The sequence below is a fragment of the Neofelis nebulosa genome, chromosome 18 (assembly GCF_028018385.1).
Source record: "Neofelis nebulosa isolate mNeoNeb1 chromosome 18, mNeoNeb1.pri, whole genome shotgun sequence".
Taxonomy (NCBI): domain Eukaryota; kingdom Metazoa; phylum Chordata; class Mammalia; order Carnivora; family Felidae; genus Neofelis; species Neofelis nebulosa.
In genome coordinates, this window is record NC_080799.1 from 43825241 (window position 1) to 43847694 (window position 22454).

General features: G+C 63.9%; 3 protein-coding genes and 1 long non-coding RNA gene across 8 annotated transcripts; 2 read left to right on the top strand and 2 right to left on the bottom strand.

Annotated features, from left to right (window-relative positions):
- Positions 1–5073: 5073 nt before the first annotated feature.
- Positions 5074–9883, bottom strand: LOC131500695 (uncharacterized). Its single transcript, XR_009256428.1, has 3 exons — positions 9744–9883; positions 7678–7810; positions 5074–5272 (listed from the first exon to the last, which is right to left on the bottom strand). It is a non-coding gene; the product is annotated as an uncharacterized LOC131500695 (long non-coding RNA).
- On the top strand, positions 7810–12075 carry IGFALS (insulin like growth factor binding protein acid labile subunit). The gene is made up of 2 exons (XM_058710004.1): positions 7810–9143; positions 10087–12075. Exons 1-2 carry the CDS (start codon positions 8543–8545, stop codon positions 11886–11888), a joined length of 2403 nt encoding a protein of 800 aa, XP_058565987.1. The 5' UTR covers positions 7810–8542; the 3' UTR covers positions 11889–12075.
- Positions 12076–12701: 626 nt separating this feature from the next.
- Positions 12702–16494, bottom strand: NUBP2 (NUBP iron-sulfur cluster assembly factor 2, cytosolic). Of its 4 annotated transcripts, XM_058710017.1 has the most exons (8): positions 16383–16413; positions 15247–15309; positions 14855–14973; positions 14562–14760; positions 13817–13971; positions 13605–13715; positions 13412–13481; positions 12702–13304 (listed from the first exon to the last, which is right to left on the bottom strand). In XM_058710017.1, exons 1-8 carry the CDS (start codon positions 16396–16398, stop codon positions 13159–13161), a joined length of 879 nt encoding a protein of 292 aa, XP_058566000.1. In that variant the 5' UTR covers positions 16399–16413; the 3' UTR covers positions 12702–13158. The 4 variants fall into 4 exon arrangements, with proteins under 4 accessions (XP_058566000.1, XP_058566001.1, XP_058566003.1 ...); XM_058710018.1 differs by lacking the exon at positions 15247–15309 and having other exon boundaries at positions 16383–16491; XM_058710020.1 differs by lacking the exons at positions 15247–15309; positions 16383–16413 and adding an exon at positions 16218–16372.
- Positions 15685–22354, top strand: SPSB3 (splA/ryanodine receptor domain and SOCS box containing 3). Of its 2 annotated transcripts, none has more exons than XM_058710011.1 (7): positions 15685–15885; positions 17877–18014; positions 20507–20684; positions 20777–20964; positions 21095–21197; positions 21294–21419; positions 21633–22354. In XM_058710011.1, exons 2-7 carry the CDS (start codon positions 17889–17891, stop codon positions 21965–21967), a joined length of 1056 nt encoding a protein of 351 aa, XP_058565994.1. In that variant the 5' UTR covers positions 15685–15885; positions 17877–17888; the 3' UTR covers positions 21968–22354. The 2 variants fall into 2 exon arrangements, with proteins under 2 accessions (XP_058565994.1, XP_058565993.1); XM_058710010.1 differs by lacking the exon at positions 15685–15885 and adding an exon at positions 16635–16853.
- Positions 22355–22454: the final 100 nt, after the last annotated feature.

Consider the following 22454-nt stretch of genomic DNA (forward strand, 5'->3'; position numbering starts at 1 on the left):
CTTCTGACACTTGTGTTTGTAATTCACGTGAAGATGCTGTTTATGCCGGCGGTCGGTGGTTTGCCTCCCTGGAGGCACTTTACGTCCCCCCTGCTCGTCTGCACCGCCAGCCCGAGGGCCCGCATCCGGGGGTGCAGACCCGTTCTGAGGCCCCACATTCCCCGTTACTACAGCTTTAGAATAAGTCTGTGTTTCTAGGAAGGGACACGGCCCCACCTGGCCCTTTGCCCGTATGTACGAACGTTAGAGTATTGACAGCTGTGGTTTGGGCTGGAATAGGGTTCACTGGATTTCTGGACTTGTGACAAGTGTCAGGCCATGGACATGCCCACCCGTCTGGCATTAGGGTTTCTGCTGCTCTTCCTGCTGCTAAAACTCGTGTAGTGCCAATGTCCGCGTGGCCCTGTGACTGAGGCTCGCGGTCCCCAAGGAGACTGTCCCCTCAGATGGCTGTAAGCTTGGGCCCCCCCAGGACTCCTGCCCACCTGGCTGCGACTTCCACGCATTCCCACTGACCCCTCACCTTCCATAGGTCACCAGCATGGCTCCTAGAACTCAGAGAAGTGCCACCGTGATGATTTTGCAGTAGGATTATAATGGGCACAGCCCAGCAAACAGGGCCCGGAACGTGGGCTGCGCCCGCTGTGGCACACGTGAGCCTGTGTTGAGGTGCTCTGGGGTCACTGCGTCATCCCTGGCCCTGCGAGTAAACTCTTGCCACCGGGTGGGTCCTTCTGGTAGGACTGTCCCCCTCGAGTGACCGCGTTAGGGTAAATTCAGGTGTGTCGAGGCTGCTGTGACCATGTGGGAAACTCCAAGGAAGTAGAGACTCCCTGCCCGACCCCGGGGAAGGCAGAGCGCCACGCAGCACCTGCCTGGGTGACGTCGGGTGTCACGGCTTCCTTCCCAGGTGTCGGTTCTCCGGGAACGTCAGTCCCAGTCTTTGTTCTTGTCGTAAATGGCGTCTTTTTCAGATCACGTCAGTGCTCAGGAATGTAAAGGAGCGCAGTGAGCTTTGTTTAGGGAACCTGCTTATCCCCACGTGGGCTCCGTTTCCTTTGTGAACTTTCTGCGGTCTTGCTGCTCGGCCTTTTGTCCTGTGGGTCTCCCGTGTTGAGGTGGGGGAAGGGGAGAGGGGCACTGCTCCTCGTCCTGAACCCCAGTGACCGGTTTGACAAACACCTGGGGGCCGAGGCCGAGCTACCCTCGGGGTTGAGTGAACACAGAAAGCCCTGCCCTTGTCGAATTTCTGTCCCAGTAGAGGGACGGAGTGACAAGATGGACATCCTGGGCAGCTCAGACTGAGGAAGCACTAAGGAAAATAAAGTGGGCAAGGAGCAAGCGGGAAGCCTTGTGGCCAGGGAGGTGACATGAGCAAAAACCAAAGGTTCAGGGAGAGGGCCTTGCTGATCTCTGGGAGAGAACAGAGAGTGCTGAGGCCCTGGGGCAGAAGTGTGCGACGAGAGCCCAGTGTGGCTAGCCGTGAGGGGAGGCGATTGGGGAGCGGTGGCAGGCGGGTCGGCGGACAGGGTGCGGGGGGGACCCTGGGGGCCACTCGCAGCCGTGCAGAGGTGGGGGCGGGCAGGTCTCCACGGGCTCTCGAGTGCGTGTGGGGCCGCAGGGGAGGCCAAGGGGTTCGCAGCGCGAGCCAAGCAGCACGCGGTTGTGGGGGGGGGGGGGGGTCCAGCTGCGTCCACTGGGGCGGGGGGCGGGTCCAGACCGAAGTGCGCCCTCGGGAGTCGCCAGCACCCGGGAGGCTGGGCGCGCTAGCGGGGCAGTGAGGTGGGGACGCTGGGGCGCCGGCAGGTGGCAGGACACGCAGAAGTGTGGCCAAAAGTCACCCCCAGGGGAACCAGGCTTTGTCACACGCTTTCCTCTGGTCTGGCCGACTCTACGTGAGTGTGTCGGCGGCCGCACTCTGGCCTTCCTTGTGCAAGCCCAGTCTGCTTCCTGTAAATGACGGCAACACGGTGCGGGGGCAGGGGGAGGTCTCTTCACTAGTGGGGAGCTCGAAGAAGGTGATTCTGCTGGGAGCCTGGTGCTTGCTCTGTGCACTTTTTCACACCACCGGCTCCCTTCGTAAACGGTTATGGGCTGTCCCTCTGTGGGCTTCAGCCACTTGGGGAGACGTCTTTCTTTGCAACATTTTCTCTCTTCTCTTTTCAAGAATTAAATCTCCATACCCAGTGCGGAGCTTGAACCCACACCCCACTGAGCCAGCCAGGCACCCTCCTTCCAACATTTCCTGAAGGGGTCAGGGGTGCCCTCCTGCTCGCTGATCTCTTGCTGCGGCTCCCGCCTCCTGGGCTCCCAGGTGTCGCCTTTCTGAGCACGGATGCGAAGCTGGGAGCCTGTCCGAAGCGTGCGGCGCGGGGCACGGCGGTGTGGCTGGGGCCTGGCGTGGCTTCTCTCCTTCACCTCTTCCCTGACACGTAGGGGCTCTGAGGCGGCCCGGCCTCCTCCCATCGGGCACGAGCCCAGGGCCCCCACGGCCCGGGGAGGAGTGCTGAAGTCTCTCCTAGGGCCGTGCGCCCACTTTCCTGGCTGGGGTCTGTCTGCCCTGCTGTGGTGCTGCTCTCCAGCTAGGAAGGCGCTGGGGTCTTAGTGGTGACCGGGCCTTACTAATCAGAACCTACCACGTCTCTTTGTACGACGTGAGGTTCACAGCAGTGACCCGAGTGTGTGTTTCAGGGCCTTTGAGGACGTTCATCGTGGTGTAGCCCCCTGAACTTTTCATCATTAACGTGTCAGTGAAACCATAAAAGCAGAGGCTTCTCTTGGTCCATCTTCCCAGGATGTCGATCCTGGGCCGGGGCAGCAGGGAGGCCTGGGACGTGGTCTGGGGTGGGGCCCACAGATCCAGACGGCGAGACACCCTGTGCCCATGTGCCGCCGGGGCTCTGTCTGCATCAAAGGTCAGCCCTTAGCAGAGGAGGGGGTCAAGCCCATCCGGGGTCCCACCGTGGCCAGGTGGGTGTGTGTAGGCGGGGAGAGGGGGGCGAGGAGGCAGGACACCACATCCTGTGTCTTCCCTCCCCGGCTGCCAGCTCAGACAGGTGTCATAATTATGTGTCACCTGGAACCCTGACTTTCTAAGAGTCCTCTGATGAAGCAGCAAATGGCTCCTGTCCGCTGAGTGGGCGTGGCAGCCACTGGGGACAAAGAACACTTCGTATGTACAGCGTAAGCAAGAGTACAACCGAGAAATCGCAAGGAAAATAAGTAACGTAGCAGTAAGGATTAGAGGTCTTAATTCTCTGCAAGAGCCAGACCGCATCGATGCCATCGCCGAGGACGCGGAAGGAGCACAGCGCGCGACTGCTCGACGGAACCCGCCTGGGTTCAGAATGGCCCACGCAGCGGCGTCCTCAGGCACAGACCACAACTCCGGCCACGGAACAAGTCGTCCTAAGTTTCCAGAAGCCAACGCATACAAAGTACGTCCTCTGACCCCAGCGGAATTAGTTACCTGTGGCGGAATGAAGTGAGGAAAACCTCCCCCCCGTTTAGAAGTGAAGTAACAGATCCCTAAGCATGTGGGTCAAAAGAAGCACAAGCGGACACCAGTATCTGTCAGACATAGACAAGCCCAGGGCCTCCTCCACCTGCACAGAAAGGGCTTCTACGTTAGGAAACTAGAGAAGAGCAAGAAAAAAACAAAGGAAGTAGAAGAAGACAGGAAATCAACCGGACAGTAAACCCAAAACGCTCTGAAAAGATCATCAAGTTGACAGACCCACAGTGATACAACACCCAGGTTCCCGAATTCACGCGGGAGACGGGACAGGACCACCCACCCTGCAGAAATAAACGTCAAGGCCTCTCCAGGAATGCGAGTGAACAACACCGACGAATTCCTACAGACACAAATCACTTACATGGACTCAGAAAAAACCAGAAAAACACCACAGACCCGTAATAAGAAACTGAATTAACACAGAAAGTCTAAAGTTCACACAAAGGAAGAGCCTGGTGACTTCACGGAGCATTCGGTCAGTAACACCCATCACTCACAAACTCTTTCGGGAGACAGAGGGACGCTTCCCAGCTCCTTTGCGACGCAAGCCCGGGCCTGACAGAAGACTAGACGTCAGTGTCCCTGGTGAACCTAGATGTTAACTTTGTAACACAGCATCAGTGACCCAAATATGGCAGCACTTGCACCATCAGCCGCACATCTGAAAACCGACAGACGTCGCGGCCCATCCTAGGGGAACGAAGGTCAAAATCCACGGGATCACCTCAACGGGCGCAGCGAAACAAGGAACGAAACCCGGCACGTTCGTGGTGAGAAGTGTCCAACCGCGGGAAGGCAGCTTCCTTGGCCTCAGGATAAAAGACACCCGTGCGAAGTTTCCTCGCGGACCTCGTGCCGGCAGCCTTGAGTCGGACCCGGGCCACGCTGGACCACAGCGTCTGCGGGGCCGCGTCCTCCCGGAGGCGTCCTACTGCCGGAGGTGCCCACGTTCCTCGGCTCCTGGCCTCCTCCCTGTCTCCTCCCCACCCGTGGTTGGGGTCCTCTCACTGCCTACGCCCGCCCTTCCTGACCCCCCGCTTCCACCGTCAGGGACCCTTGTGGTGACACTGGGTCCATCTGGAAAACCCAGGTTAGTCTCGCTATCCAGGCTGATCGGCACCTCCACTCCCTTTGCCTGTGTAACCCGACACAGTCCGGATTCCGGCGGAAGGACGGGGCATCTTCGAGAGCATCATTCTGCCTGTCAGAGCATCAGAAGTCATGGTGACGGGCCGAATGCTCACCTCCAACACCAGGAGCAGGTGAGGGAGGTGTGCTCTCGCCTCCGTACTCAACATCGTACCGGGCGTGCAGGGAGGCACAGAAAGGAACAGAAAAGGGGTAGTACGCAGACTGGAGAGAACAAGCGAACACGTTCTTAGTCACAGCTGATAGGGTCCTACGGAATCCAGATACACGCACACACCTGGCCGGTGAGTTTGACCGTCCCGGACACAAGACCGGTAAGAGAAATACAGGATCTTTCTACCAGCTAATGACCACCTGGAAATGAAATTCAGATGACTTCATTCACAACAGCACCAAGACTAATAACATAAGTAGAAAGTATTTTATCAAAAACACAAGGGGCACCTGGGTGGCTCAGTCGGTTAAGTGTCCAACTCTTGCTTTCGGCTCAGGTCGTGATCTCAAGGTTGTGAGTTCAAGCCCCACATCAGGCTGTGTGATGAGCAAGTATCCTGCTTGGGCTTCTCTGTCTCTCTCTCTCTGCTCACGCTCGCTCTCTTGCTCTGTCTGAAAATAATAAACAAACGTTAAAGTTAAAAAAATAGTGTCAAGTTTAGAAAAATTAAGGAAGATGTAAGTAAATGGGAAGGTACTCCGTGTCTCTTGATTAGAAGAACTTTGTGATCTTGGGTTAGGCACACAAAAAGCATGAAACAAAAAAAAAAACCTCAGTAAGCTGGACTTCACTAAACTTTCACATTTCAAAGGACAAAGTTGTTTTTTTTTTTGAATTTTTTTTTTAACGTTTTTTATTTATTTTTGAGACAGGGAGAGACAGAGCGTGAACAGGGGAGGGTCAGAGAGAGGGAGACACAGAATCTGAAACAGGCTCCAGGCTCCGAGGTGTCAGCACAGAGCCCGACGCGGGGCTCGAACTCAAGGACCGCGAGATCATGACCTGAGCCGAAGGCGGCCGCTTAACCGACTGAGCCACCCAGGCGCCCCGAGGTGTTTTTTTTTTTAATTGGTAAGCCACAGGCAAGGAAAAGTATCTGCAAGTATCGTGTCTGATAACCTACAATTAAAGTCTGACAACTCAGCAAACAATTTAAAAACGTGCAAGACTCCGATCAACACCCTGCCCGTGAAGACGAGGACCACTGTGCACATGAGAAGGCACTCGGCCCTAACTGTCCACGACACGCAGGGTCGCGGGATGGGAGCAGCTGACCTGCAGACAGCACACCCCGCGTGCAGGTGAGGACGAGACCCAGCCGGAACGCTCCCACTTCTCACAATGTTACGCTTTTGAGAATGGTTTTTTAAAAAGTCAGACGTAAGGGATGCCTGGCTGTCAGGAGAGCACGAGAGTTGATCTTGGGGTGGTGAGTTTGAGCCCCACGTCGGGCATAAAAGGTACTTAAAGAAATCCTTAAAAAGTTATACATAAATGTCCTGTGAAGCAGCAATTCCACTCCTGAGAACCTACTGGAAGGACGAGACACACGTCCACACCAAGACTTGTATCTAAACGTTCACGCCAACGCTGTAGCAGCCCCCAAAACAGAAACAAAGCAAACGCCCATCAGCTGGCGAGTGGACCCACACATGGTGCAGATCCCTAGGGCGAACAGCCATTCAGCCAACAAGGCACGAAGGACTCACACGCTGCTGTGTGGGGGACGCACAAGACCACAGAGCGCACACAGGGTCCTGTAGCGGCGGGGGGAGGGGGGGGGGCACGCCGTCCAAACCACAGGGCTGTGCGCTTTCTACACGTCACAAGGCTGTTGGCGCGGAAGAGAGCCGTCGGTGAAGGCGCTGCGCCAGCTAACGCTCACTGTGCCACCCCACAAGCGACAGGCGCGTCCGGCCCGGACTGATGGGAGACGGAACCCAAGGGAAAAAAAGGGATCAAATAATATCAAGAAGCAACAACCACCTAGGAGAAAACCTACACGCGACCCGAGATCCCAGGAGCACCGAGAGCACCGCGTGCAGGGGCGGGAAGACAGCATGGTGAGAACACCCGTCCGCCACGAACCTGAGCACGACCCTCACCCCGACAGCCTCCGGTTTCGGCTCACACATCCGGCAAGCTGCTCCCGCGACGTGTGAGGAACCAAAAGGGGCCACGCGTAGGTGGCTGGACTGCTCCGGCGGGGATCTGCTCCACAAGCCACGGACACTTCCCCACACCCTCTGGCCTCGGGGGCAGCCCCCCACGGCCGGGGGCCCCGACATCGTGTCCACATGCACATCCACAGTGCACTCTGGTCCCTGTGGCACATGGGATGTGACCACACGAGGGTCTGCACGGTCAGGACTCTGGGTTTGCTGTCCCTCAGGCTGGCACCTGAGGAACCCAGCTCAGTGACCCTGCAGGGTCTAGGGACAGCAGGCAGGACGCCACGGCCCACATGTGCCCGATGACGGACTTGTAGCCCGAGAAGAAGTTTTTAAACACACACATCAGACTATCCGACAATCGAACAAAATTACACGCACATCACAAAATGGGACATTCCCCCGGGGACAAGCCTGAGGTGCTGGTGCGTCACCGACATTTGAGAAACAAACGACAGCTGATGTTCACTCCCCTTTGGGGCCGGGACGGCCGGGGCGGGGGTGCGGTGTGCGACTCGACCGCCCAGAGCAATCCAAGTGTCGCGCCCCGAGATCTGAGCTGGACGCCAGGACCGCTCAGCCTCCATGACAGCAGCGGCCAAAGCCAGTGCGTGAACCCCGTACACAGAAGCTTGGAAGCAAAGGATGCCGCGCGCCTCGGGCAGACCCTGGGGCGGTCAACCGTGCGTGGCAGGCGCATCAAGGGACCCGGCAGCCAGGACAGGCCGCTCTGGGAGGCCTGGGGCGCCGGGGACAGGCTGGCATTGCGGCAACCCCCAGCCCCCCGAGTTCTCCAGCGCCCCACTCGGGATCTATAGACAGCACGGTCCCCTCCCCATGCTCACCCTCCCTTCCCGACGAGGGTCCTCGGCCACGAACGTGCTGAGTCCGCACTTTGCGCTGTGTCAGTGCGTGTTTACCGTGTAAATTTCTGGGCGTGGACTTTCTCCCGGCAGATCTATAATTTCTCAGAACGGCCTGGAAATCAATCAAAGCTCAATAAAGGGAGAGATAAAGCTGCCCTCACCCCCAGGCATGAGCAGCTAAGGCAGGGCAAGGGCGAGGCAGGGTGGGGGGCTGGGGAGGGCGCCGCAGCTGCCCACTGTCCCCTCCATGGGGCTGTGAAGCAACCGCCACCCTCCGCGTCGCCTCGCGGTGGGGGCGTCACGTTGGAGTCTGGACGTCGGCAAGCCCTGCCTCCAGCCCCGCCTGCGCAGCCAGAGGAGGGCCCCGTGGGCAGAGGCCGGGAGGCGGGGCTGGAGGGCCGACTGCACCCCGCCAGCCCCAGGGAAGAGGGGGTCTGGGCAGCCAGAGCAGAGGCCGGTGGATGAAGGCACAGCAGGGCTCCCCTCGCTCGAGCAACCAGCACCTTGCCGCCCCCCTACTTCCTGGCCTGACCCGGGGCTGCCCGCAGGCCAGGCGCTGGGCCGCCATCCTGTGCGGAGCGGGTTGGCCGTGCCCCCCCCCCCCCCCCCCCGCCCCAACAGCTCTGGGGACAGCAGGAGTCCCAAAGCAGGTGGAGGCTGGTCTTGCGGCGCAAGACCTGGCCCCCAAGGCTGGGCCTCCCTCCGCTCTTCCCGGGAGGGCAGTGCTAGGAAAGCAAACACGAGGTGGCCGGGAGCCCGGCTGGTGTTCCTAGAAGAGGCTGGGGGAGGAGGAGCGGCCAGACAGCAGCTGACCCTGAGGTCGCAGAAGCCCCGGGGAGTCCTAATGAGGACCCCACCCAGGCTGTTAGGAAACGGGCAGGGGGAGGGAAGGTGTGGCCAGCATGCCAGACCCAGCTCCTACTTAACTCCCACGTGGCCATCTGCAGAGCGGGGAGGTCCCCCACAGCGGCCCGAGGGGCCCCCACCTTGGCTCCGGGGGCTGGCCAAGCAGAGGGGCCTCCTCTCCCAGCTTCCCCAAAGCTGTCCCAACCACAGGCTGCTGCAGGGGAGACCCCTGCCCCCACACGCCTGCTGCCCCAGCTCTGCCCCGCTCAGCCCTGCAGGGCGAAGGTGGGGGGACACACCCGTCCCCCAGAGCTGCACCACCGCCCACCTCGATCCCCAAAGGTGGCTTCGGGGTGAACGCGGCACCCCCCGACTCTCCCGTGCTATCTGCACCCTGGGCACTCGGGGCCGATGCTGGCATCCGGGCATGAGGGGGTTAATGGAACCCGGGTCAGCAGGGCTGGGCTGGCCAGAGGCAGGGTGCTGGCTGCCCCAGCAGTGGGGAAGTCAGAGGGCAGGAGCAGCCGGCCCCAGCAGACGCACCCCTGCTCACTGCCCGTCTGTGGTCTGCTCTGCACACGGGATGGCCCTGAAGAGAGGTGAGGCGCCCCCAAGTGCCCCGGCCCCTCGCTCTGGGGGCAGCTGCCCGGCCAGGGGCGGGCCCTTCTGGGTGGGCCGATGGGGGAAGTGTCCCTGCTGGGGTCCCAGAACGCCTCAGTTCCCTCTGTCCACCTCCACTCTGGTCCCAGGGACCAGGACAGTGGTGCAGGGGAAGGGTAGGAGTCCCCTCTCAACCCCCAGAGACCCTCCCCTGGGGACTGCTCCCCTTCCAGCCCCGTGGGGCCACGTCCCGTCCACAGGGGATGGGGCATGCTCTGACCTCACGCTGAGTCCCTGAGCCCTTCCAAGGGCCGGGACAGGCCCAGTTCTGTGGGTAGCCCAGCGTTCAATGCAGGTTTTGGGGTGGCGCTGCTGTGAGGCCCAGCGCCCTTTGTCCTAACACACCCCTGGCCTCTGGTGAGGGGATGGCGTTCTGTCCACCCTGCTTCTGTCCCCATGCCGGCAGCGGGCTGCATATGCCAGGGAACACCCGTGTGAGGGCCCTCCAATCTGGGGGCAACGGCCGGCGCTCGAGGGCAGCGAGCACACGTGACCCGGGCCTGTGCCAGAAAGCCCTCCCGCATTCCCCCTGGGCCCACCTGGCAGCCTGGCCGGTGCCCGTGTTCGGGACGCAGACGGCCGCCCAGCTCTACGGGCAGGTTTCCCCTGGGAAGGGGCATCGCTGCCCTGCCGGGTGGAGAGGACAGTTGGTCTGGAGCCGGACGACAGCTGTCCTCTCTGGCTCCGCTTCTGGTCCCGGCAGGGTGAGTACGACTCGGCTCCCACCTTTCTGCCGCCTGACTGGCAGCGCCTGTCTTGACGGTCACGTGCTGCGGTCTCGGTGCCGAGTTCCATACTGGGCTGCGGGCACAGGCCGAGGCCTGGAACGTCCCGGGTCTCGCTCGCCCCGGGACTCACGTCCTCCGGCTCCTCTCCTTGCAGGAGGCCCGGCCCTGGCCGTGCTCCTGGTCTCCTGGGCAGTGCTGGGCCCCTGCGGCCTAGAGGGAGCGGAGCCCGGGGCTCTGGGGAAGGCTGAGAGCCCGCAATGCCCAGCCGTCTGCACCTGCGGCCACGAGGACTATTCGGACGAGCTCAGCGTCTTCTGCAGCTCCAGGAACCTCACGCGGCTGCCCGACGGCATCCCGGACGGCGCCAGGGCCCTGTGGCTGGACGGCAACAACTTCTCCTCCATCCCCGCGGCGGCCTTCCAGAACCTTTCCGGTCTGGGCTTCCTCAACCTACAGGGCAGCGGGCTGGCCAGTCTGGAGCCGCGGGCACTGCTCGGCCTGCACAACCTCCACCACCTGCACCTGGAGCGGAACCAGCTGCGGGGGCTGGCGGCCCACACGTTCCTGCACACCCCGGGCCTCGCCTCGCTCGGCCTCAGCAACAACCTGCTGGGCAGGGTGGACGAGGGCCTCTTCCGGGGGCTGTCCGGCCTCTGGGACCTCAACCTCGGCTGGAACAGCCTGGCCGTGCTCCCGGACGCCGCCTTCCAGGGCCTGGCTGGCCTCCGCGAGCTGGTGCTGGCGGGCAACAAGCTGGCCTACCTGCAGCCCGCGCTCTTCTGTGGCCTCGGCGAGCTGCGGGAGTTGGACCTGAGCAGGAACGCCCTGCGCAGCGTCAAGGCCAACGTTTTCGTCAAACTGCCCAAGCTCCAGAAGCTCTACCTGGACCACAACCTCATCGCCGCCGTGGCCCCCGGCGCCTTCCTGGGCCTGAGGGCACTGCGCTGGCTGGACCTGTCGCACAACCGGCTGGGCAGCCTCCTGGAGGATACCTTCCCCGGCCTGCTGGGCCTGCACGTCCTACGCCTCTCGCACAACGCCATCGCGGGCCTGCGGCCCCGTACCTTCAAGGACCTGCACTTCCTGGAGGAGCTGCGGCTGGACCACAACCGCATCCGGCAGCTGCCCGGCCAGGCCTTCGAGGGCCTGGGCCAGCTGGAGGTGCTCACGCTCAATGACAACCAGATCCAGGAGATCGAGGCGGGCGCCTTCCTCGGCCTCCTGAGCGTGGCGGTCATGAACCTGTCCGGGAACTGCCTGCGGGCGCTCCCGGAGCAGGCGTTCCAGGGCCTGGGCCGGCTGCACAGCCTGCACCTGGAGCGCAGCTGCCTGGGCCGCATCCGCCCGCACGCCTTCGCCGGCCTCTCGGGGCTGCGCCGGCTCTTCCTCCGGGACAACGGCATCGTGGCCGTGGAGGACCAGGGCCTGCAGGGGCTCGCGGAGCTCCTGGAGCTGGACCTCACCGCCAACCGGCTCGCACACCTGCCCGGCCAGCTCTTCCAGGGGCTCGGCAAGCTGGAGTACCTGCTCCTCGCTGGCAACCGGCTGGCGGCGCTGTCCGCGGACGCCCTGAGGCCCCTGCGGCGCGTCTTCTGGCTGGACGTGTCGCACAACCGCCTGGAGGCCCTGCCCGAGGACGTGCTGGCGCCGCTGGGGCAGCTGCGCTACCTGAACCTCAGGAACAACTCCCTGCGGACCTTCGTGCCGCGGGCCCCCGGCCTGGAGCGCCTGTGGCTCGAGGGCAACCCCTGGGACTGCGGCTGCCCCCTCCGGGCCCTCAGGGCCCTGGCCCTGCAGCAGCCCGACGTGGTCCCCCGCTTCGTGCGGGCGGCGCTGGACGGCGACGACGGCCAGCCGCCCGCATATGCCTACAACAACATCACCTGCACCGGCCCCGCAGCCGTCGCCGGCCTCGACCTGCGGGACGTGGCCGAGGCCCACTTTGCTCACTGCTGACCGCGGGCTCGCCGGCCCAGAGCCCGGCGGGGACACGATGTCCGCCTCGGGGGCCAGGCGTCACCTGCTCGCTTGCCAGGGTCCTGTCCCTGGGAGGACCTGGGGCAGCCGGGGGGGTTCTGCTGGTGGGGGCACCGCCATCACATAGCACCCCCCCAGTCGGTAATTAAAAGCAATCTAACACATGCGTGTGACCGCAGGGGTGTAGCCTGGGGGGCGGGGGTGAGGAAGAAGGGTTCCGTCCCGGGTCCCCATCCTGTGTCCCCCCACCACCACACCCCTCCTAGGACGCCCACCCACACCTGAGGGGCGGCAGCACCCACTCCGGGGCCCCGGAACCTCAGCTGTCCTCTTCGTGCAGTGTCCCTGGAGGCCCTGGTCCTGGGAAGCCGAGGTTCAGCCGGGGCGGCCTCCGTTGCCAGCTGGGACACCGGTCCGTGCCCCCAGCTCCCGGCCAAAGCTCTCGGCACTGCCCCCTTTGCCGTCCTTTCCACACCCGGAAGCATCTGTCCGTGGCGCACCCGCCCCTGTCCCTCAGGAAGTGGGACTGGAGGTTGCCCTCCACCTCGCTCCTCTCTCCTGCTCTCAGCTCTGCCCTGGGCCCTGCGGCGGGAGGAGGCGGGAGCGGCTGAACCTCCCCCAATGCACATGCCTCTCCGCCATCACCAAGCCCTCCTCGTGCTGCCACCACACTTGACCCAAATGTCTCCAGGGGGCTCGGGGCCGGGGTGCCTGCTGAGAAGTGCGCGACATGCAAACACAGAGCCGGGACCGGGACAGGAGAGTCTGGAAGCATCAGACCTGTCACCACGGTGAGGGGTGGGGGGGAGAACATTTAATTGTGGGTTCCTTTGAAGTGACAAGCTTAACACCTCACGACACGCTCTCTTCTGTCACCACCCCCCTTCTGTCACAGGAGTCCCGAGGACAGCAGAGGCCCCAACGATTTTCCAGGCACATGGGCTTTGGGGCCCAGGGGGAGATGGCTGCCGTTTGAGCACCGTGAGACCAAGTGGGAATGTGCCAGCCAGGGAGAGCTCAGGCCACCGGGACCCCACACGTCCCCCTGGGCCCTGCCACGGGCCAACCTGGGGGAACCACTCACTGTCAGCCGCTCTGCTGTCCAGATGCTACGGGAGCACCGGAACTGGCTCCAGGGACAGGGCTGAGGGAGGGAACGCTGGCCCCACACCCTTCTGCTTGGGTCTGCATATACTCAACCAGGAGGCCCGTGGTGGGGGGGCTGGGCCGGGTGGGGGGGGGGGTTCGATCAGGGGACGCGAGCAGGCGCCCCGGTCAGAACTTTCTGGGCTATAGACAGGAGCGCAGGGAAGGCTGGGCTCTCAGGAAATTCCCGGATGAAGTCTCGACCCTCCTCTAGGCTCTTAGTGAGCTCTGGGTCCAGGGGCACAGAGCCTGTGAAGGGAGACGGCAGGGAAGGGGCCGTGAGGGTGGCGGGGAGGGCCCCACAGAGGGGATCCCAGAGCCAGCCCAAGGGCCAACGGGGGCCGCGACGCACTCACCCAGGAAGGGGACTCCGGCGTGACTGGCCAGCTCCTCCCCGCCTCCCCGGGAGAAGACGCTGGTGCACTCCTACAACAGACACGTGCTGCTCCCTCCGTCGGCTCCCCCACGCCGAGGGGCAGGTCCCGGGCTGTCCCAGCCGGCCCGACCCCCTCAAGGGCTGCTGACCCCCGCCAAGTCCCCACGACTCACCGCGCAGTGTGGGCAGACAAAACCGCTCATGTTCTCCACCACCCCGAGCACCCGCAGCCCCGTTTTCCTACAGAAGGTCAGCTCCCGCCTCACGTCCCCCACGGACACCGCCTGAGACCGAGGAAGAGAGGACCGTGGCCAGCGGGTCACTCTGCCTGGCCCTGGGTGTAGGGTCCCAGACCTCCAGGAGACCAAAGGAGCTCACGGGGTACCTGGGGTGTGGTGACCACGAGGGCCCCCAGGGGACCGTAGGGACGCAGGGCGTCCACGGTGGCCATGTGCTCATCAGACGTCCCCGGTGGCGTGTCCACAACCAGGTAGTCCAGCTGCCCCCAGGCCACGTCCGACACGAACTGCTTTATCAGCGCTGTAGCGACCCAGGGAGGCCCGGGGGCAGGTGAGGCCAGGGTCTCACGGGGGCCTCTCCAAGTCCCTCGCCAGCAGCCAGCCTCCAGCAGAGGGGCCGCCCGAGGGCAGCACAGCAAGCCGTTCCTCTGGGAGACGGAAGTGCACCGCGCGGCAGGGAGGTTCCTTCCCGGGCCCCCAACACTCCTGCTCCGGCCTTAGCCGGGACCCGTGACCCTCCTGGGGGTGTCGGTGCCCGGACCCGGGTGCACCTCAAGCCTTGGCAGCTGGAGGGGAGGCGGCCTGCAGCGACGGCCCGCACAGGCACGCCCCGAAGCAGCCCCCCGCGCTCAGCCTGCTGGGGCAGAAACCCCAGAGCCCAGCCTCGCCGGGGCCTCCTGCCCTCATCCCCCGCACCGGCCTGATGGCTCAGGTGGGCAGCAGGACCGTCGTGGAAACAGGGAGACTGCCGTGGGAGTCTCTGCTTTACCCAACAACGTGGGGAGGGCCCGCGGTTCCTGCGCTTTCTAACGGGAACAGCTGAGGCGAGGAAGAAGGCTGGCCGCCCACCCCCCCCCGCCCCCCCCGCCCTCCATTACCACCTGCCATTACCATTCTTCTTGGGCCCCCTCCACACCACGGCCTCGTCGGGGTTCTCCAGCAGAAAGCCCACGGACATGAGGCAGATGCTCTGCTCCTGGTCCACATAGACGGGCACCCAGCCGCCGTCACACTGGTGCACGGCCCTGCCCTGTGCCCGAAGCATGCGGGGGATGCTGGGACCACACAGATCCACGTCGAGGATCCCCACCTGCAAGGAAGCGGGACGTCCACACTGCGCAGGGGGCTCCCGAGGCAGGGGCAGAAGGGACGCCTGCGCAGTGGCCCGGTTGGGGGGTGCTCACCTTCTTGCCTGCGTGGCGCAGGGCCAAGGCCAGCTCCGTGGAGATGGTGCTTTTCCCGACCCCCCCCTTTCCTGAGAGGACGAGGATGATGTGCTGGACGCCTGCCAGGTTTCCAGCCTCTAGCCGGAAGGGAGGAGGGCAGAGGACCTCAGTGCCAGGCGCTCTTCAAGGCTCACTCACCGAGGGGTCGCCAAGCACCTCCCACGCCCCAGATTCTGAGACCTGCCCCCTCACCCTGACATGAGCAGACAGCCCAGGCGGAAGGTCTTCCAGTCGCCCAGCCCCAGATTTGACCCTCGGGTTTTCGGAATGCTGCCACCACAGCCCCCGCCTGCAGCCAGGCTGCTGGGGCGGGACTGACCGGCCTCGAGCCGCCCCTTTACACTGCACACCTGTGAGCTCGCTCACACGCGGCCCGCACGTGGTCGATGAGCCGAGGCGCTGCTGGCTCCCAGCTGACTCCAGGGGAAAACAGGCAAACACGGAAGACGATGGGGGATTGGCTCAACGCGACGGATAGCAGGTGCGTCTGTGCTGGGGCGGCCCCCACCCCCGCTCCTAGGACGGACCTGTGGGTGCCCAGCGTCCTCTTCTCGGGAAGGACGCTTCTGGCTCCGGGGACCGGAACCGCCTCTCTCAGACCGGTCCTTAAACCCCACGTGCATTAGGGTGGCCACAGTTTGCACCTGTAGCCTCGGCTATTCCCCATGAGGGCCCGGGTCCAACAACCGTGGATCCCTGCTGGCCATTGGCCACTCTGCCTCAGCCTCCCTCTCCTTTCAGGGAGCCTGAAACGTCCCTGAATAGTCACCATCCCCACCCCTGCCACCCGCAGGGGCTGCCATCTGCATCCACGCAACCCCTGTGCGACACCCTCTTGTTACCTCAGCGCCCTCTGGATCTCGCCATCCAGACTCCTGGCCGGTGTCCGACAAGCGACCTTTCCCACCACCGTCGCTGCGAGCCCGGGTCCTCAAGGCGGGCTCCACAAACAACGCACTGATACCACCCCCCTGCCCAACGCTCCATGGGTAGGTTCAAGGGCCCCCACCTGCAAAGCCTCCACCAGAAAAACCGAGAGGGACAACTGGCCCGGCTTCTGGCGGGTCTCTGTCACAAAAGCACACAGTGCCTGCCCCAGGTCTGCCCCGAGGACTCGGACCGGACCGAGCACGACTTCGAGCCGCGCGCCGCAAAGCGCCGCTACGGAAAGTCTCCTCTGCACGCCCCGCCCCCACTTCTCTTCCTCAGCAGGGACCTTTAGAGAGTCACCCTAGTATTTCGCGCAGAACCAGAAGAGACGTCCGGGTTCGCGTTAGGACCCCCGCTTAACCCAGAACTCCACCAGTACGTCGGTTACAACCTTAGCCTCCGACCTTCCGGCACCATCAGGCCCCCGAATCGGACGCACGGGGGGCAGTACGGCGACCCCGCGCCCGTCACCTGCCTGCCCGCGGACTGAAAACCCAGGGCCGCGCCCCGCAGCTGCGCGCCGGACCCTCCCACTCCCGAGGACCCCGACGCTCACCCGCCGCCGCCTCCATCCCGCTGCGCCCCGCGGCCGCTTTCCGCTTCCGGCGCGCAGCGCCCGCCCCCTGGCCGTCCTGATAGGGCCACACGCGCGGCACTCAGCCAATCACGTCTCACGTAAGGTGCACGCACGTTGCGGTGCGTCCGACGAACCGGAGATGGACTCACTTCCGTGTTGGGCCCTTTCTCGCTCTATGCCGAATGGGCGCAAGGGCCCTCTCCCCGACGGCTGGAGATGTGACCAATAGGGATGTCGAGTCAGGATGGACAGGTCCAGCATCCTGTCGGCAGGAAACATGTGCCGCGCGGCCCGCCCCCTGCTCCGGGCCGCCAGCGCCCGCCAACACCCGCCGCGGCAGCAGGGCCAATGCGGCGCGGGGGGCGGGCTGCGGGGCGGGGATTGTTTACGTCTCGTTCGGGAGCTGAAAGTAGGTCACGGCCGCCCGGCGGAACGCGGCGGCGGCGACAGGTGAGCGGCGGCCGGCGGCACCCGCGCCCGCTGGCCTGGCGGTTCCGCTGGCGGCGGGAGGCCCCGGTGCGCCTTTGTTCGTGCGGGCGGCGGTGCCAAGCGTCCCCGTCGTAATTCCCGCCACCGCGCGGCAGCGGACACCCGCGGGGACCGGGTCGGGAGCGCGTCGCCTGCCGTGCGCTGCGGCGGGGGCGCCCGGGCTCCGGAAGCTCTCGGTGCAGGGGACCGCCGGGACGGTTACAGAAGCCGGCAAGGAACCTGCGAGCCCAGCACGGGAGGGGAGGGCATTCCGGGCAAAGGGCAGGGCAGGGCTAGCAACTGCAACGGGGCCCTTGCGGCCTGGGGAAGCACAGGCGAACTTGAAGGTGTTGCAGAAATTTGCATTCTCTGTTAATGATGCAAGGCTGGAGGGGTTTCAGGGCTTTTTAAGGGTTGTTTAATTTTTAAGATTTGTGTTTCCGAACACAACCTTGGTTGTAATGAGTGGAGTGGGAGGAGCCAGAAGGAAGGTGAGCTGTGGTTGGGAAGTCGGGCGACCGCAGGGATGGAGAGGTGTTCAGGCCACGCCTTGGAGGTGCTGTGAGGCTGTTAGGCTACCGCCCAAGGAAGGAAAGGGGTGTTCAGGATGACTGCGGTGGGTCTGGCATGAGGAACCGGGCTGTTGGAGATGCCATTTGTCAAACTGGGCAACAGAGGAGGAGCCAGACAAGGTTCGAGATGCCTGAGGGACACGCAGGCAGGACAGCTGGGCTCAGTAGGCTGAGCTCAGAGAGGGGCTGATATCCACGCTCGGGAGTCATGGGTGTCTGGATGGTGTTCTACGCTCTCTGTCTGGCTTTTATCAAGGTGCTTGCACGCTGGAGGGAGGTGTGAGGTCAGGAAGAGTTCCAAAGCCCTGGCTGGGCACACACGTGGCTCCTAAGAGCGGCCACCTTGAGATGGGCCTGGCACCGCTGGCTGAGGACAGAGCGTGGGAGTTGGTGCCACAGATCTTCTTGGCTCAGAACCTGGGTTTTCTTCCAGATCCTGTCCACCATGGCCAGGCGTCCTCGCAGCAGCACAGCTTGGCATTTCGTCCTGAGTGCAGCCCGCCGAGATGCGGATGCCCGGGCCGTGGCTCTGGCGGGGAGCGCTAGCTGGGGCTACGACTCAGATGGGCAGGTAGGTCCCAGCGGGGGAGGTGAACATGGCTGGACCGAAGGGCTGAGACGCTCAGGACGGGCACTGCCTGAGCCCAGACTGAAAGATGAAGATACGCCCGAGGGCAGAGGACGGGCCCTCCTGCCTCTTGGGTGCTCTGTGCTCACCCAGGCAGTTTATCTCGGTTGAGGACCCACCGGTCCCGGGGTGACAGGACCCAGGGCAGATGCTGTATCCTTCTCTGTTCTTTCAATTTTCTGTCGGTTTGTTCAACAAAAGCTTCTCTGTTCCACTCACCTGACAGTTTTCCAAAGGTAGCTATCGTTAACCTAACGCGCGTGCTCTTGCCTGGACAGATGTGCATTTGACGTTTATGCATATGCACACGTGTGTGTAGGAAGACTTCCGATTCTTGGAGGCCAAGGTTGCAGCACCTTTCCTCCGTCGGCAACTCCAGGGCTCTGGGAAGGCCGGGAGCTGTCCACAGAGTGGCCCGACTGGGGTGCAGGGTGCCTGATGCACCCGAGTCTCTCCACGCCAGCCGCAGCCGGGCCAGGATGGGGCGGCAGGGCTGCTTGGCCGTTGTGCCTGTTGGCTGGGTGGGCACTGTGGAGGGCTTCCTGAGTCTCCTTGACCCGGGCAGGGGTTTGGCTTTGCCCCGAGTCCCCTCTGGCTTCCTGCAGGGATGATCCTTGGGCGACTCATGTCTGCCATGTCACAGCCACCCACCCTTTTGCCCCTGCGCAGCTAGGTGTTATGGGAGGAAGGGGTTGCATCTCTTCTAGAGTGAGTGTGGCCGAGCCCCGCGGAACCTCCAGACCTGGAGGCTGCAGTTCTGAGTTGGGGCGGCAGCCCCTTCCTAGGGCCTCCCTGCCCCCAGCCAGCAAGAGGCCAGAGGCCTGCATTCCTGTCCTGCCTCTGGCTCCCCTGGACCACGTGACCCAGAGCAGTCTGTTCTGCCAGTCCCTGCCTTTACCAGCTCATCACTGGGAGATGCGGGAGGTGTTCAGGGGCCGGGGCACAGCATCTGACACACATTTGCTGCTCATCTGTCACCTGCTGGACCTGGAGTACTGGATTGTGTGGGTGGGCCGGTCACCCTGAGAACCTCTGGATGAACACACCTCTCCCTTCCTCGTTCTGCTCTGGTCTGTGACCCTGGCTGCTGACCGAGTGGGAAGGGTTAGGGTTAGGGTCCACCCCTGGCCAGTAGAGCCAGTCTGCCTTGGCTTTGGGGATCAGCATTCCATGGTAGTGGGGTGCTTGGGGTCTCCTTCCTGTATCCCTTTGGCATCGGTCTGTAACTGAAACTTCCCATTCTCTTCATTTGGTCCCTGCCACATGGCTTCTGGGTGACAACCCCGTGGCCCCAATCGTAACAGAAAAGAAACAAGGACCGGGTTCTCTCGAGGGGCTTCCACTCCGGTGGGAGAAGGGAGGAGAGAGATCTGCAGGACAGGGAGCACAGCAGGGGATGGAGGAGCTGGAAGAGACTCTCTGAAGTGACACGCGGAAGCTGCGGTCTCAAGGCGGACCACCCTCACCCCCTGGGAGAAAGTGGACAGGCCTGTGGGGGGTTGGGAGGCTGCCTGGTGGGCTCCGATGGAGGCTGTGGGCCTTCGCTCAGAGCAGTAGCTTGCTGAGGTGTGGCAGGCCCAGCCCGGGTCTGAGCAGGGGCTGCCGGCCTGCTGCGCGGAGGGCATTTCAGGGAGCAAGAGGAGGGCCCAGAGGCCAGGAGAGGGAGTTGGAAGGTGGGGCCGGACCAGGACCCCAGCCCCTTGCTGGTTGGCCTGGAGTCCATAGCTAAGGCAGGGGTCCAGAAAGGCCTGTGTCTTTAGAACAGGAACAGCTCCTGTGCACAGAAAGCGTCCCTAACTGGCCTGCAAGAAGGATCTGGCTCTGGGTCACCATTAGGCCTTCAAGACTTGGAACACGTGCCCTGACGACTGGGCCCCTCAGGCAGAAGACCAAGTCTCCACTCAGTGTTTTCCTACTGTAGAAGTGGCATGGGGCCACGGGGCTCCAGGGTGCCCCACCACATGGATAGGGTGCACGGGCACTGCCACGGCGAGGGGCACCTGCCGGAGTCCGGCTGTTGCCCGAGGGCATGGCCTTCGTCGGGTTGGCACGGCCCTCGCCCTGAGGCTCCCTTGCTTCCGGCTGCCCTCTGGTGGGGCTGCGGCGTATCCTCAGCCTGGAAGCTGCCTAGAGAATGAGGAGCGGTGGAGCGGGCTGGCGGCCCCCGGTGGCTCAACATCAGCTGGAAGCCCAGTGCCCCTGGCTGTGCGGAAACAGGGTGGAGCCCTTGAAGCCACTGCCAGGAGGCCGGAGCTGTCCAAGGTCACCGTGGGTGGCACTGGCAAGGGTGGGCAGTACGTGCGTGGGAGACCCGGGAAGCCCTCCGAGGCCAAATCCCCGGGTCCCTTCCTGGGCCATTAGAGCCGCTGACCCGCGGGCCTAGGGGCGGTGGGCAGCGGTGCCCCACACCCGAGCAACCAGTCTTTCCCTCCCAGCACAGTGACTCTGACTCGGACCCTGAGTCCTCGGCCCTGCCGCCACCCATCCCCAGCGCCGTGCCCGTGACCGGGGAGTCCTTCTGTGACTGTGACAGTCCGAGTGAGGGCTCCTTCTGCAACAGCCTGCACGTGGCACACCGGGGCAAGGATTGTCGCTGCGGCGAGGAAGATGAGCGTGAGTGCCTGGGGGCCCCTGGGGCGGGGGGCGGGGAGGAGCCCGGGGCCAGCCTGCCCTCCAGCCCTGGCCTCCGGCCTCCCCCTTTGCAGATTTTGACTGGGTGTGGGATGACCTGAATAAGTCTTCCGCCACCCTGCTGAGCTGTGACAACCGCAAGGTCAACTTCCACACGGAGTACAGCTGCGGCACGGCGGCCATCCGGGGCACCAAGGAGCTGGGGGAGGGCCAGCATTTCTGGGAGATCAAGATGACCTCTCCCGTCTATGGCACCGACATGGTAAGCAGCCGGTGGGCCGGGGGGCGGGGGAGGCAGGAGTGCCTCCAGGGCCCAGGCCCGCCCCCCCACCTCCCCAGCTGGCCGGCCTTGGCAGGCCCTTGACCCCCTGTGCCCGCCCCTCTCTCCCCAGATGGTGGGCATCGGGACATCAGACGTGGATCTGGACAAGTATCACCACACATTCTGCAGCCTGCTCGGCAGGGACGAGGACAGCTGGGGCCTCTCCTATACGGGTGCGCAGGGCACTGCGGCCGGTGGGGCGGGCGGGAGGCCAGGGTGGCACCGCTCACCCCTCTGCCCCGCCCCCCCCCCCCCCCCCCCCCCCCCAGGGCTCCTCCACCACAAGGGCGACAAGATGAGCTTCTCGTCGAGATTCGGCCAGGGCTCCATCATTGGTGTGCACCTGGACACCTGGCACGGCACGTTGACCTTCTTCAAGAACAGGAAGCGCATAGGTGAGGGCGGCTGGGCCCGGGCCCCCGGGGCCGGCAGCTGGAGCCCCAGGCCAGGCACCCCAGGCTCCCCAAAGGGCTGTCCTCACAGAAGCCTGAGGCGCCGGGATCCCCGGCGCGAGAGTCGTCAGGGAGGTCCGTGTCCTCGGATGCCGTCGGGGCACACGCAGCCCCCACAGCGGCCCAGAGCTCAGGCTGTGCTCCCTGCTCCCGCAGGCGTGGCGGCCACCAAGCTGCAGAACAAGAAGTTCTACCCGATGGTGTGCTCCACCGCGGCCAAGAGCAGCATGAAGGTGATCCGCTCGTGCGCCAGCGTCACGTCCCTGCAGTTCCTGTGCTGCTACCGCCTGCGCCAGCTGCGGCCCGACTCCGGGGACACGCTGGAGGGTCTGCCCCTGCCGCCCGGCCTGAAGCAGGTGCTGCGCCACAAGCTCGGCTGGGTCCTGAGCATGAGCTGTGGCCGCCACAAGCCCCCCGCGCCCTCGCCCAAGGCCGATCCCAGCGGCCCTGAGACCCGGCGCTGCCAGAGGAAGCGCTGCCGACGGACCTAACTTGTTTCCCAACGAACACTGCTTTTCCGGGCCGAGGCGGCGCGTTCTCCGCCCCTCCCTCTTGGGCCACGCTCCAGGGCAGCAGACAGGACGGAGCTGAGGTCCGTCCCTCTGCCACCCGAGGCTGGGACAGGCCCTGCGCTCCTGAAAGCAGAGCCGTCCAAGGGCGCCTGCTTCCTGCGTTGGGTGTGGGGGCGGCCGTCCTGGCTCTTCAGGACTGACCGCGGGCCCGGGCGGCTGTTGCGGGCTGCGGAGGACACACATCAGAGGCGGCACCGCGGCTGCCGCCAGCCGGGGCTCGCTCTTAACTTGCCTTTTGCATGTCGTCAGCTGCTGTTGCTCCCGTCCCAGGCTGAAATGACCCTAATAAACTCGGCGTTTGGGCAACGCCTCACCTCGCCTCGCAGTGGTGGTGGGACGAGGCCTGGGGCTCTTTCCTTATCAGGTCCAGCTGCATTACGGTGCTTTCCAGGAGACAACCTGGCTG